Here is a 15,000-nt window from a genome sequence, read left to right as displayed (position 1 = left end):
ACCGCGCTGTGAACGCACAAACTCATAATTGTCGAGATGAGTCGTAAGCTTGGAACTTCGGCTGAGATTCAGACTCTGGCACAGAAGGTGGATTCGATCAAGGAGAAAGTGGACGGGACAGCATGGTTGGGAATAGATTAATGTGCACCATTATTGGATTTAGAGAGGTTGAAGACCAACAGAAATTTAAGACAGCGAGGAAATTATCTCTTTCTGGCCCCAAAACAATTTCTTATCTGAATCTGGTGCCCTTGAGCCTGTGAGGCTGAAGTGATTACTCCCCCTCAGAAGAAATGTGGAATGCTGCCGTCGCCATGGCAACTCTGTCTCCCTATCCCAGCCTGGTGGGGACTGCAACCGGTGAAGGCCGTTGAACCATTTCCAGGAGTCACTGTGCTTTCTAACCCAATGACCTCCTTCCCCTGTCCAAACGGAGGTGACGAGCGCTGCTCATCGTGGCTGCATGCACAGATGTGAGGAGAGTCCCAACCCTACCTCCCCACCTAGTGGACACTTATGTTGTGTAATGTCTGAAGTCTGTTGCATTTCTGTCTGAGATGTTTTTGCATAGCAAAGCTGCCCTCTCTGTGGAGGGTAACTCTGAAGTGCCTTTTTTTCCTCCACCTGAACCAATCCTCATATAAACCCCTCTGATCACCAATAAGGTAGCGTGACTCGGGTTGAGAATGACCACAGTCACTAATTCTTGTCATGTGTCTATGTATGCATGTCTGATCTCAGAATTGTGTGTACTGAAACTCTAATTTCCCGCTGGGATTAATAAAGTATCTTTGAATTGAATTTAATTGAATTGAATTGAATTGAATTGAATTCCTACCCTTTGACTAGTTGGTGAGCCACTAGTACATTTATTCCCCATTTCCTTCTGAGGGATGTACTGAACATACATGAATAAAAGCCACAAGAATAACTCTAAGTCTAAATTTGTTGCGACCACCCTTCAGTTCTAGTTGTTACATTTGCACAAAGAGTTGATAATCATTGTTTTGTATGTGAGTTAAAGCCAGTAAACAGGAGCGACCTAGAAGTTCTTTCTTGTACCCCTGAGAAGCCACGGCATCTTTCTGTTTTAGTCTAAGATTGGGTGAAGCAGAGTAGATGCTAATCTTGTGCTAGCAATGCTAACAGAGAATTAGAAACATATTCGACCCTAGAAATTTGGCAAGCTACTTTTTAAATGACCAACAATTCTATATTACAGTGAGATGTAGTTCTCTACTTATCAACTTAAGCTGGGCGTACGCTGTACGACGTGTGGCCCATTTTGAGCCGATGTTCCTCTAGTGGGAAAATTTTTGAGGGGTGGGAAATGTGTGCATACAGGGGATAACGAGAAGCGATTAACACTTCATAACAAGCTTAAGATCAGCAATCGTGCCGTCGGACAAATACCAAACATATTTGATATCTTTGTGATGGTATTGCACTGTTGAAGCGTCGTAGCGACGTAAATGCACCAGAATTGCTAACATAGAGCATGGTGGTGCAGTGGTTAGCACTGTTGCCTCGCAGCACAAAGGTTGCAGGTTCGAAACTCGACCGCAGCCTTTCTGCGTGGAGTTGCGTGTTCTCCCCATGCGTGCGTGGGTTTCCTCCGGGTACTCCGGTTTGCCCCACAGATCACAACATGCCCTATAGGTTATAAATTGTACGTCGCTTTGGATAAAAGTGTCTGCTAAATGAATAAACATAAACTTGCTTCAACATGGCTGCCCACATGCCGGCTCTTTTTATTTTTACATTTTTTTTTCACACGCAATGACAAGTATTTTCAAGAAAGCGTGTTTGTCGTGTTTATGTTAAATAAAATGGATCACAAAGCATTGTTTACTTCCTTTCATTTGCCTTCCCTCTCCAACCCCCACACACCCCTGCGTGTCCTCCTACAGCAAGCCTGAAAGACAACAGGCTATCTCAATACCAACGCAGCAGTCTCCGAGTCTTCTTGGTTTTTGGACTTGAATGTCCGTTGTGTTGTGTAAAACTATTTAGCTTATATTTTGGTCCGACGTGTTGCTACCACAGATAGTGTCAGCAGTCATGTTGCATCTGAACGCTTGGTCACACAGAGCATGACTAGTGAGTTTTGCTCTGTGAGGAAGTTGTACAGTTTGAGATGGAGCTGAATGCTACGAGTGAAAAAGTAGCTGTGTATGCCTGGCTTTACTGTGTATGACTCGTCTTCTCTCGTCATCTAGAATCCTCTGGTGCTGATGCGTGACTAGCAACAGCCATGAAACCCACAGAACAGCAGTGAGAAAGTCACTTGCTTTGTTTTTAAAGTGGGCTGCAGTAACCACATTTGACCACAGGGGGTCATACTTACTTTATTTTTATATAATGCACCTTTTACTGTTGCACAAATCTGGAATAAATTTAAAAAAAAACTCTTGGAAAGTTGGAAGTACAGAAGAGCAAAAGGTGAAACATTCCTTGAGATTGTTGTGAATGTTCCCGTGAAAGCCGCTGAGTTAGAAATTTCTGGCTATTTTTAATATCTGACCCACTAAAAGGTGTTAAACCCATTAAATAAAACATCTAGTAATTTTCTAAAGTTCTGAGTTTGTATAAATCATTTGTATTTAATTAACTTATAGGTTTTTAGATTTAACTGTAAAACTGACCAAAAACATCCCACATGTGTTCTCCAAACTGTAGAAACTTAAGCGAAACAACTAATTTTATCGGTTTTTTGTAAGAAAATTCCTGATATTTGAGGTACTTTTTCTTTTTCCCCCAGGCTATTTGGGATTGTTGAAGGACAGTGTGTGATGATGGAATTTTTTCCTAAACGCAACAAAATGAAACTTTATTATTTAAAACAATTTTAAATTATTGAGTTTCCATGGCCAATGACCACAGGTCCAAGTTGACTAGAATAAAATTATCGTACAAGAAGCTGACGTCGTTATGTGGGTATCTGTTTTACGAGGTTATCAGTTTGGTGCACAAACCCCTTGTTGGTTAGTTATTAGATAAGCTGTACAACACCAACTTTACCATATTTCTTTATCAATATAACCAGTTTCTCTTTTCACATTCTGCTAATTTGGGAAAAGGCATTCTTTTTTTTATTGATAGGTGAAATTGTCTTTTTACTGTAAAAGTACTAAAACCCTCCATCTTTGTCTTACTCATTAAATAGTTTTTGTGTTTTTATGTAAATGTTTGTTCTCTCTATTGCCTTTATTCTTATCTCATGTAAGCAAACCGTTCTTTGCTCTTTCTGCCTTCATGTAGGTGCAGGGAGCAGTGTTCATCACAAATGCAACAGCGCCAAACATCGCATCATCTCCCCTAAAGTTGATCCCCGCTCCGGAGGCTACAGCAGCGCACACTCAGAGGTACAAAACAACGATGTGTCCGAAGGAAAGACGGAGCACAGCGCCCATGGTGGAGGTAAAAGCTCTGGTGGAGGTGGTGGGGGCAGCGCCAGGGAAAAACGCAACGGCAAAGTCCACAAGCCTGTCCTGTTGCACCAGAACAGCACAGAAGTGTCATCTACCAACCAGGTGGAGGTTCCTGACACCACGCAGAACTCCCCTGTCTCCATCAGCAGTGGTCTCAACAGCGATCCAGATATGGCGGACAGTCCCGTGGTGACCGGGATGAGCCATGTGCCCTCTGTCATGTCCAGCCTGTCTCAGAGCGTCTTCATGTCTGAGGTCACTGGAGACCCTGTCTACAGCATGTCTCCCACTGGGGGACCCAACACTCACCTGATGGGAGCAGACGCCGCCTCACAGGGTTTGGTGCTGTCTGTGGCCACTGAGCGTCACAAGTTTGCCTTCCCTGGAGGGGGGGTGGTTGAACCTGGGACCACCACAGCAGGAGATAGTCTGTCCATGTTGTCTACAGCTGGGGTGTCTGAGGAACTGGTGCTAACCAGCAGTCTGGACGCAGGGGCCATCAAGATCCCAGAGACTAATATGAACTTTGATCCCGACTGCTTCCTAAACAACCCCAAACAGGGCCAGACCTACGGTGGCAGTGCACTCAAAACGGAGAATAACATCTCTTCAGCATCTTCATCTTCTGGTGGTAGCAGCAGCACTAACGGCACGCTGCAGCGCTCACCCAACATGTCAGACAATGGCTACACCTTCAGCTCGGCTCTTGTGAAGAACATCAAGACAGAAGACACCTCTTTTGAGCAGCAGCTGGCCAAAGAGAGTGGCTACCAGGTAGGGGGTGTGGTAAACTGTGGCGGTGGAGTGTCCTCTGGTGCTGGCTCAAATCAAGGTGGCCTTGGTTTGTCCACTGGAGGCTCTCTGCTACCCTCGGGTGGGGGTTTGAGCCCCAGCACTACGTTGGAGCAGATGGATTTCAGTGCCATTGATGCAAAGCAAGAATATAGTTCTGGCGCTCCCGCAGTGAGTTACAGTCAGGCCATGTCTAGTCCGCATATACAACACCAGAATCATTCTCCCAGCTTCTTCCTCCAGGACACTTCTCAAACCAGCCAGACCCAGCAGGGGAGGTCAAGCATGGGTCCAAAAACACACATGATGGAGCACAACTCCCATGACTCCGGATCTTACATGGGACTGCAGGTAGTGAAAACGGACTCCCCAGGCAGCAACGGACACCTTCATCACCACCATCAGACCCAGCACAGGGCCAACTGTAATGGAGGCTCCCCCACGGAGGGGCCTGGTCAGGCTGGCGCTCTCCAGCTGCTGCAGTACCAGGGGCCATTTCCTGGACTGGGCACTGAACATGAAGAGGTGGTTGGTCTAGAGCAAGCAGGTAGCGTGAACCCAGCTCCAACTGGTGCAACGGAGAACAGAGCTGAAAATATTCTCAAGCCGGGGGACCACATTCAGGGGTGTGGGCCAGGAAATGGAGATGGAGGGGGGGCAGACCACTATCTGCAACAGGCCTCTGATGGTGGTGGTGGAGGGGCAGGAGGTGCAGGTGAAGGAGTAACAATTCATAATGGAAACAACAGCAGTGATGGCAGCAACCGCTCCCAGCAGCTGCAGCCCCTCCTCCAAGGCACCAGTATGGTACAAGGACTGTACAATGCTGTGGGACCCCATCAAGGTCTGGGTGGAGCAGCTAGCAATGGAGGAGGTGGAGGAACAGGCATGGAGATCAGTCTAGACCACTTTGACATTTCTTTTGGTAACCAGTTTTCTGACCTCATTAATGACTTCATCTCAGTGGACAGCAGTGGAACCGCCATGACAGCTGGGGGTGCTCTGTATGCTCACCAGCTAGTCACATCACACAGCTCGGAAAGCCAGAACACAGCCAGTGGGCTCCCCCAGCAGGGCCCGGAGGATGGAGGAGCCCGTGGCTCTGGCTACAGCCCGTCAGAGCTCTGCCTTCAGCCCTGCTGCAGCCCCCAGTCTCTGAGTGGGACTGCGGCTGCAGGAGGCACCGCGGGAGAAGCCGGCTCATTGTCCTACATGAATGTTGCTGAGGTGGTCTCTGCTGCTGTTGCCCAAGGGGCTTTGGGGATGCTGCAGGCCACAGGTCGCCTCTTCATGGTCACTGACTACTCCCCAGAGTGGTCCTATCCTGAGGTGAGCGATGTGACTGTTTAAAGTCTTTTGTTTGATTTGTTTTTTTACTCTTGTCCTTTTGACTCACATGCTGCGACACCAAACAATGGCTGTTGTGGTCGTCTCAGGGTTTTATCATTTGTCCCAGATGTCCCAATGTACACAGGATATGCAGAGTGTGTGTGCATGCTTCCAGCAGAAACATTTCTTGCATTGTGCACAGATCGTTCTAGTCTTAGGATCATCCCTGGTAGGAACCTGGCACCTGCTGCTTTTTCTACCTGTATTTTTTGGGGGGTGTTGGTCTGTCTGTCTTTGAAGATGCATGCAGAGTTGTACCAAAGCTCATTGACGATAAATCTTTTCAAAGAAGACATTAGATAGCTTACAGATTGCGGAGTTCACACAAATTCCTGGCCATCACTGCACGAGCGTGTCAGTTGTAAAGTGGTAGGTGTGGGTTAGGTGGTAGGTGTGGATGTGAACAAGCTACATTGTGAGAACTATCTAAAGTACCCATGGGAATGTATTCCCCACACCTCTTTTAAGTTTCTACTTCAAAGGAGCACCTCTGCACCTGCGAGAGTAAGGATCTTAGGTTACACACACACATGCTTTACATAGTAAAACATCTTGGGGTCAAATTGACCCCAGAAGAACAGTAATGTATGCAAAATGATAAATGACCCACATTTGTGTAGCGCCTTTCAGAGTAAGGACTCCAAAGTGCTTTACACTACATGCATTCACGCACACATTCACACACCGATGATGACGAGCTACGGTGTAGCCACAGCGGCCCTGGGACACGCCGACCGAGGCGAGGCTGCCGAGCACATGCGCCACAAAAAATGTGTACAGCTCACCTAAAAAATAATAATGTTCAGTTGTCACTGTTAAATTAGGAAAGTGCATGAGTGATTAGGCCAGAATATAAAAGTTTAATGTATTTCTAATGATGAACATTGAAAGGGGTCAAATTGAGCCACAGGTGACACTAATCTAATATTCTAATCACATGAACATTAGTTATTGGTTATTAGTTTAGTTTATTTCAAACAAAGAAAACATACATAATTTTTTTTAAATACCACTAACAGAAAAAATACATATCATCCCTTCTTCTGTGTTTGAAAAGGAGTAGGCTGAAGTGGAAACTTATTTATCCCTACCCCTTTATACAAGTAATTTTTACTTGTTTACTAAATCTAACACAAAACCTACATTAAAACAAACAAAATGGTACAAGTCACCAAAAACCACCAAATTATATGGAAAAAACAAAAAAGAAAAAAAAAACATCTTTTTACAATTGACACAATTTACTTTTCCTTGGAATAAAGGACACCCACATAAATCATCTATTTTCCACTATATACTTGTTCAGAATATGTTTTTTATTATTCATTTTAAACACATTTATATTTTTACTTACTTTGATTTCTTCTTCTAAATTGTTCCATAATTTAACCCCTATTATTGTGATACACATCTGTTTTAATGTTGTTCTAAACTTATCTAAACATCATAAACTACAAATTAGTTTTGTGGCCTTAAAGGTATCTTTAAAGTGGACATTGGAAATTTTATAAGTATCTTTTCTCCACATTTTTATAAAATGCATTTGTCAAAGTTTAGAAGAATCTGCAGTAATGCATCCATTCAGCCACTAGGAGGCAGTACAAGACCTGGAGTGCTGTTGAAGCGTTTGAATAAAATGAATCAACTGAAGTAACAGCAGATTTCCACATGGTGGCAGCAGAGATCCATAAGGGAGCTGTAACTTCCAAAGGGTGTCTGATTATTTAATTCTGATAGAGTACGTTTGGTAAGTATGGTGGTGTGATAGTTATAAAGAATGCTTGGTTATGTTCTTCAGGGTGGCGTTAAGGTGCTGATCACTGGCCCCTGGCAGGAGGCCAGCTCAAACTACAGCTGCTTGTTTGACCAGATCTCGGTCCCAGCATCTCTTATCCAGCCGGGGGTGCTGCGTTGTTACTGCCCAGGTAAGACAGGAGGTACCTTTTTTTATTGTCTTTACTTTGTCACTTTTCATTGGCTAAATTACCTGCGGAGCATCATATTAAGGTGTTTTGTTCTTTAACCTAAGTCATAAAACCTGTTTGAGGCTAATCTGCCTTATGATGTTCTGGAACCTCACTGTCTGCTCTCTGTCCAGCTCATGATACAGGTCTGGTGACTCTACAGGTGGCCATCAGTAATCAGATTATATCCAGTTCTGTGGTGTTTGAGTACAAGGCCCGCGCTCTGACCTCACTGCCATCCTCTCAGCATGACTGGCTCTCTCTTGACGGTAGGATCCCCCGCACTGTTCCTTTCTCGTCAAATACATCTTTAATGATTTGCCCTTATTGTTTTTCCACAAGTTTGTTGTATTTGTTTATTATCACAGATCCCCATGACTGGGGTGAAACGCCAGGTGTAGGGTCTGTTGATGATCATCAGACTTCAAATTAACTGTAAAATGATTGTCACTGGCTTGTTCATGCATAACTTTTACATAAAGATAGGATCAGATCAAAAAAACAAGTTAGCGTGTTTGATCTTGTTCTCATTAGTTATTCTAATGTACTGTATTAAACCAGCAATAGTTGGGCTCCCAAGCATCTGACTTTTATTTTAGGTTTAACCTAAGTCATAAAACATAATGGGTGTGATCAAATGGAGCCCTTTTTGCTTTTATTTCGAGGCACCAGTGTGCCATGTACCAAACAAATGTACCAGAAGCTATTAAGCAGTGTCTGGACTCTAGTCTGACATAAAACAGCCGACATGGATGCTTAAACATAAATAATCAAAATGGAGGGAAAAGAAAAACATATTAAATCCAACCTGTCCAAGGGTTAACACACACACACACACACACACACACACACACACACACACACACACACACACACACACACAGAACATCTTAATACAAAAAAGAACAATTAATCAATCGAAATAATAAAAAACAACCATTGTTGGTGCTAAACATGCATACAGAATATTATTTATACACAACACAGCCATTGGCAGCAATGATTAACCAGTAAAAACAACACACCATGATACTTTTAACCTCATCATCTTTGTTTTGTGACCCAACTGATTTATTCATACAGGGATCTGAAGTGCCGTTGGGCAAGAGATTGTGCCCTTTTTTTTGCTCCTGACATGCAGATCAGTGTCTGAATGAGAAAGGGTAAATATTTATTGGAGAGCACTGGGAGGTAATGGGTGGACAAGAAGCATGTTAAGTGCTCTGTAGAACCTGGATGGGGTTGAAATGGACCACAAACCTTCTCAGAGGTGTGTTTTAAGGTAAAAAACACACCTGTGGCTGTTATTATAAAACACACAGTCAGTTTGTCCAGATAAGCACTCTGGTGAACAAAAACACAATCATTTACAGGAAAGAGACATTCTTTACTTTGCACAATAATAAATACATTTATCAGAAAGTGGTCTGATTTATTTGGAGGTATTGATGTTTATCTTTCAATTTTACCTGATTAAACCTGCGAGTCGTTGATGTTTTTGAGTGTGGGATTGCTCAGATGACTTTGCTTTGGCTGTGGGATATAAATAAATAAAAAAAACACGAATAATTTGTGTCATATTTACAGATCTGGTGTATGATCATCATTATTTATTCATTTTGAGGTGACCAATTTCAGACATTCCACATGTAGCAAAACACAAAATGTTTCAGTCGAGTCTGTGTTTCAGTAGACAGGTGTTGTGTGTGTGTGTGTGTGTGTGTGTGTGTGTGTGTGTGTGTGTGTGTGTGTGTGTGTGTGTGTGTGTGTGTGTGTGTGTGTGTGTGTGTGTGTGTGCCACTGGGAGAAGTATTGCTGCAGTGACAGAATAAAGTAGGGCACGATGAACCACCGCTAACAGGACAGCTGCATTGCAGACGGCCCTGGGTTGAGTGGGAGTTAGTAATGGAGGCCTGCATGGCAGCACCATTACTGTAGATCCCTCCGCCATTCACACCCCGCTGTCTGACTGGCCCATTCACAGAACCAGTAAAGGAGGAGCTGACTGTCTCAGGGAAAAACACAGCCCACCCTATTACCCTCCTTGCATTAACTCCTTGTTCGCCACTTCTTCCACTGTCTTTTTGTGTCTATTTTTAGGATTTCTCATGTTTAGCTGGATTTGGGCTTTTGCTTTCTCTGATGCATCTACTGTTTACTTGTTGGGATAAAATATGGCTGAAACAGAAAGGAGCTCCCCGGTGAGCCGTCTGTGTGCTGTTTTGTGTGGGCCAATCACATGTGATCAGCTGCCACGATAAGGAACTAACTGGCCCAGAAGCCTGCGTGAGGGCGAGCTTCAGCACCACACCGACAGGACAGCAACTGTTGCGCAGAGCGCGCGCTGTGCAGATCCACGTGGGTTGGCAAGAAGATATCCAGCTTTTTGGTGTAAATCTAACCCGGAGTAGAGTGGTGTGCAGTGATCCAGTCCCGTTCAGATAATTATTAGAGATGTGTTACATCTCTTAATGGCTCCCGAGCACGAACGTGACACCCTCTCGTTGTTGATGAACTAGAACAGGCTGCTGGCATCAGGCTACGTGCCTTATGTGTCAATACAGAGTCTGCAGCGGTGTTCCGTTCAGCCGCGCGAGTTTGTCCTCCCATAGAAGACTAACTGTGCTATGATGTGCTAATGGCACAGCTGCCTGCCTGCCTTGATTTGTCATAATGCAGAGTGGGGGAAGGGGCGCTTTTCTCTGCAGCACTGCAGGTACGGAGCCATGGGCAGGACAGAGAAGCTGTCGGAGCTGCAGAGCTCTCTAAACACCATCGCCCCAATAAGTCTCTGATCCCAGCGGGGAGAGATGAGGGGGTGTCCGCAGGGGAGCGAGCGGGACCACAGCCCAGCAGAGCGCTGGCCGTCGTTGGCGTGACTGACTGAGCTACACCGGCGTGACAAACCACGCACACACAGCCTACACAATGCAGGCGCGGAGGAGTGGGCGTGTTTGTATAAACACGGTCAACTCCCGCAAAAAGAACTAGTTTCAAATGGCGGGTGAGCTGGTGGGGGGGCTGCTCCTCACGCGTCCACTGACTTTCTCCTGAAACTGAAACATAACACGCGTCTGTCGGAATGATCCTTTTACAAATGCAATGTTAACGTAAGATAAGTAACAGAAGCGAGCTTCCACGCGCACGGCCGCGGCTCGCTCGCGCAGGGGGCGGCAAATGGGAATTAGGGCGTCTGTTTACCGGCTGCACGTGCGCACGACGTTTTGTAGCGGCGCTGTTTGTCGTTTTACTGCAGGCTGGGGTCGCAGTGGCTACTAGAAACACTTGGAAAGTGTGTGCGTGTGTGCGAGGTGAAACAAGTGGAGAGGAGGAGGGGAGGAGGAAGAGAATGAGCGGTCTTCCTCCCTCATTCCGCACGCTGCTTCTCTCTTCCTTCACTTTGTTCCATTGTTGACGAGAGCTCTGTTGAGCTTACCAGTCTTCAACACGGATCTCCATGTTTGTGTCTTTTATTTTTCGTCATCTTTATTTTCCTAAACCGAGGAAGCAGCCCGAGCGGCAGGCTGTCGGGGCAAACTCAGACTTTGGGAGAGATGCAGCCCTGATTTGGACTTCTGAGGGTCAGGATGCCAGTGAATGACACCTGCATTTCCAAACAGACAAAGGGGCCGAGCGTTTGGCTTTGAGCTGGACTCCATGGAAAATAAAATAGAAGGTTAGAAGGGTTGTCTTGTGATTGTGCTGTCTATTAAAATAGATTATGTCTTTATTTGCCAAAAAGTTTCTTTGCTCATGTGGAGGTTTTGTGTCTGACTGTGTTCCAGCGGAGTCGGTGCTGAGCTGTGTTTGCCACACGCTTTTCAGAGGGAACATGTGACTCTGCCACATTGCAGAGTGCAGAGAGTAACCAACTCCTGGCTCACGACTTGCGCTGTAAAGCACCCCCGAGAGCATGGTTAGGCTGCTTTTGAATTGCAAGTTAAGCCCTTTAGTTTGATCTTTTAAAATGTATGTCTAATGGAGTCTAAATCAGCTCGATCTGATCCACATGGTCAGAGTGACCCAGGCTGCTGCAGATGCAGCTGTTGATGGAATAGTTGCTTTAGCGCATTGAAGGGTTGTCGCAACCTCATGTCCTGCTGAGGTTATGGAGTCCATGTGTGTAAGCTGGTGAGGAGTAGAGCTGTTGATGCTGCACGGGTCACGGATCAGATTCAGGACTGATCTTCTGGCTGCAACATCCCACTTCCCATTTCAGCACCACACATCTGTGAACAGCGACTCACACTTAGCCACACTTAGTGAAGTTTTCCAGACAACTTTTTCTACCTGTTGCTCCCCTCCAAAGCTGTCCTGTTGTTAGAGAACTGAAGGCTTTCCCCAAACTTTCCCTCTGAAAGCTGAAAGGACATTGTTGCTGGTCTTGCACAAACCTATAATGCAAAACGTTTGTTGAAGGGATCGAAAGTGATTTAACTTTGCCTTTATAAAGAGCACAGACACTTTGCAGGTGTTGCTCTCCAGCTGAAGTATAGTTGGCAGGCGTTTAGTACTTTTTAGTTTCATCGAGTCTTGTTAAAACTGTGTAATGCTGTGTGAGTGACTGATACAGCAGCATTGCTAATTTATTCACCAGCCCTAGTTTTACTTGTATTGATAAAAGCGGTAGCAGAAGTTTTAGGTCTGCTAACAGCAGCAGCGCTGTGGAAAGCTCACTTCTTGAGATGATAGACCGGTACCAGAAGAGCAGAAACATCAAACTTTGAGTTGTCGTCGAAGCTTAAATGAATCAGCTTTTTGTTGCTTGCTTCATTTACCAGAAGTTACAGTCTCCTCACTTCCATTGAAGCTTTACTTATTCAGCTCTATAATTATTTTGAACGTTTGCAGTTTCATCAAAGCCAATTTAAAAGTAATGCAGTAGATTGCAGTTAAGTGAGATTTATGTGGATGAATGATTTAAGACTTGTCAGTACTGTGAAATATAAATTATGCAATCTGCATCTGTGGTTAGAATTTCCGGTTTCTCCTTAGTTTGAGCTGAATGGACCTTGTCTCTGTTTTGTTTTGTACTTGTGAGTCTCTGCTTTTGAACACGTGCAAACTGATCACCTTTAGATGAGGAAGTTAACAAGCCTCTTGCAGCTATTTAACTGTGATTTGTTTAAAAATCACATAATTCACTATTATATATATATTTTTCTTTTTTTGGTGGCTCTCTCATCTGTCTAGTGGCAAATGCAGATCAAGGTCTCTGAAAGTAGACCAAATGACTTGGAAAACGATTCAGAGGGAAGACAGAACAGACTGAGAATCTCTGCAGGTGCATTCATCCTAACTGAGGAGAGTCCCCCGGGCAGCGGGCTTTTTATTTTAGATTTATTCTTCTTTAAGTTTATTTCTCCTCTTTTGTCTCACAGGTGTTTCTATCTGCAGCTCATTTATCAAGCATATTGTTATTTTTGCTAACATGAATACGACTGAAGTACTTGTTAGTGTACTTTAAACACACCCAACTCTTCTCTCTGAGACGAAAAGCCAATGCTGGTGTTAGACTATTAGTGTGATAGCAGATGACAGCGACTCCCTGTGGTGTGCCGTCTTGGCATTTTACCTTCTGTGTGACACAAAGCATCTATTCTGTATTCAGACTCAACTTGTATTGACTTGTATGGCTGGTTAAATGCCAGCAGAAGAGCATGAAACGCCTTAAACTCCTTGAACATTTGCCTGCTGTTGGAGAAACTAATGGAAAATCAACAAACATGGCCACTTTTTGTTATGTTGCATGGTTTTTATTTGTTGCTATAACATCTCTGCTGTCAGCAAAGCAACAACAGATTTACTCTGAACTGAGTGAACGAGAAAGACAAGTGTAGGTCTAAAAACAGGAAAGATGCTTCTGCCTTTTATTCTGTCAGTGTAGATGTTGCTACTGTTTAGGGAAGTCTCTTCCTGGAAGAGATAGCCTTGTTATGTAGTTTATAGATGGGCCTCGCCCCACTGTTTGACCCTCATTGAACAGATTATCTACAGATGTGTCTTTGATCACATCCTTTAAGCAGTGAACATACCCTGCGATTGCTGCTCTTACACAACCGTAAAGTAAGGATGGAGTGCCTTTGCTCAGCTCCCAGCCATGTGTTCCAGCTGTGAGCGCTGTTGACAGATGGCCTGGCCTCTTCCTCTCCATGGTAACCAATACCAACCCCTGTCAATCAGCTGACACGGGGACCCAGAGAGAGGCTGGCCTCTGGTCTTTCCACAGGGTTGCGTGTGAGAATTTGGCTGGCTGCAGACAGATAATGGAGTTCAGCTCTGAACTTGACTGGCATGAAGACGAGATTTAAGATGTTCCCTCAGAGTCTATCAGAAGTAGAGTAACCTGCAGGCTCTCTGAGTAATCGTAATTAGGAAGATAAACTGTGTTTTTTTGTTGTCCTCTGATTTATCCGCTGCTGTGTGTTGATTTAACTTAGGAAATGTGTTGAATCGAATAGTCAACTGTTCAAAGAGTGCAGCAGAAGGCTGTGGGGGTCTGTGTGAGATTTCTTAAGCCTCCTCAACAGTAATAGTTCTCTCCATTAGTAGTTCTTTTGCTCTCATCCTTGACATTTCTGAGTTGGTCAGCTGAACTCTCTAGCCGGTCTCACTAACAAACTCTGTCTCAGCCTGTCCTGTGATTGCTGCCCTTTTCATCTGCCCTTCTTATTTCTGTTCCCCTTCATCACCCTCATGTCATTTCATATACTTTCAACCTTGTGCTCTCTTTACTCCCCCTAAATCCCTAAATCTTCTCTGTTCACGCACCTAGCAGCCCCCTCAGATTGGGCTCCACTGTGTCTCAATAAGCAGCTTTGTCCTTGGTCCCCTGTTCCTCTCTATACAACCCTGTCTCATAAGGAGCTGCCGCCATGTCCCAGAGATGAGACAGATCAGATTGGGCAGGCTGTTCTTTATTGAAATTCAGAGTGCATCTCAAAAGTCCCACAATCTTTACTTATCTTACAGGACGCCCGTTTTCAGACGGATCCTGTTATTGGACAACAACAGAACCCCTTAGGATGCAGCACCCAAAGTAACCTATAAAGACCTTATTCCACTACAATAGTGGGGAATTAAATGTGTGACAGTGGTTTTGCTCTGATGTTTGTGAGGCAACAAAACTTCTACTGTGGAGGTTTTTCAAATCTGTGTCATTTTTGGAAGAAATAATAACCTAGATTAGGTAAAAAAAGATTTATCACCGGTCACTGGGCGGCAGGCGATTATGTCTGTGCCTGCATGAGTGTGCGTCCCTGCAAAAACACTGAATCAGAATTTAAGCAAAACTTTTATGAAGCAATTATTGGATAAAAATCTGCAACTGATTAACTTTTAGAGACATCCTATCTGAGATGCTTCCACAGCTGAAACGCACTAGCAAACACAACATCGGCTGCAACTCAGTCACTTTTGCAGAT

At 44.5% G+C, this 15,000-nt stretch overlaps 1 protein-coding gene across 12 annotated transcripts in view; it reads left to right on the top strand.

Moving 5' to 3' along the window:
- camta1a (calmodulin binding transcription activator 1a) overlaps positions 1–15,000 on the top strand; it is a 431,227-nt gene that overhangs the window by 394,577 nt on the left and 21,650 nt on the right. For 11 of the 12 annotated variants that reach the window (XM_070544830.1, XM_070544828.1, XM_015967197.3 and 8 more), the window contains 3 exons: positions 3,262–5,552; positions 7,411–7,537; positions 7,711–7,845. In XM_070544830.1, the coding sequence (XP_070400931.1) occupies positions 3,262–5,552; positions 7,411–7,537; positions 7,711–7,845 (2,553 nt within the window). Of the gene's footprint in view, positions 1–3,261; positions 5,553–7,410; positions 7,538–7,710; positions 7,846–11,040; positions 11,253–15,000 lie in introns of those variants that run through there. The other variant, XM_054746322.2, reaches the window with a different exon arrangement.

The sequence above is a fragment of the Nothobranchius furzeri genome, chromosome 15 (assembly GCF_043380555.1).
Source record: "Nothobranchius furzeri strain GRZ-AD chromosome 15, NfurGRZ-RIMD1, whole genome shotgun sequence".
NCBI classification, from domain to species: domain Eukaryota; kingdom Metazoa; phylum Chordata; class Actinopteri; order Cyprinodontiformes; family Nothobranchiidae; genus Nothobranchius; species Nothobranchius furzeri.
The sequence above is the reverse complement of the archived record's forward strand: the minus strand, read 5'-3'. Positions and strand labels throughout refer to the sequence as shown.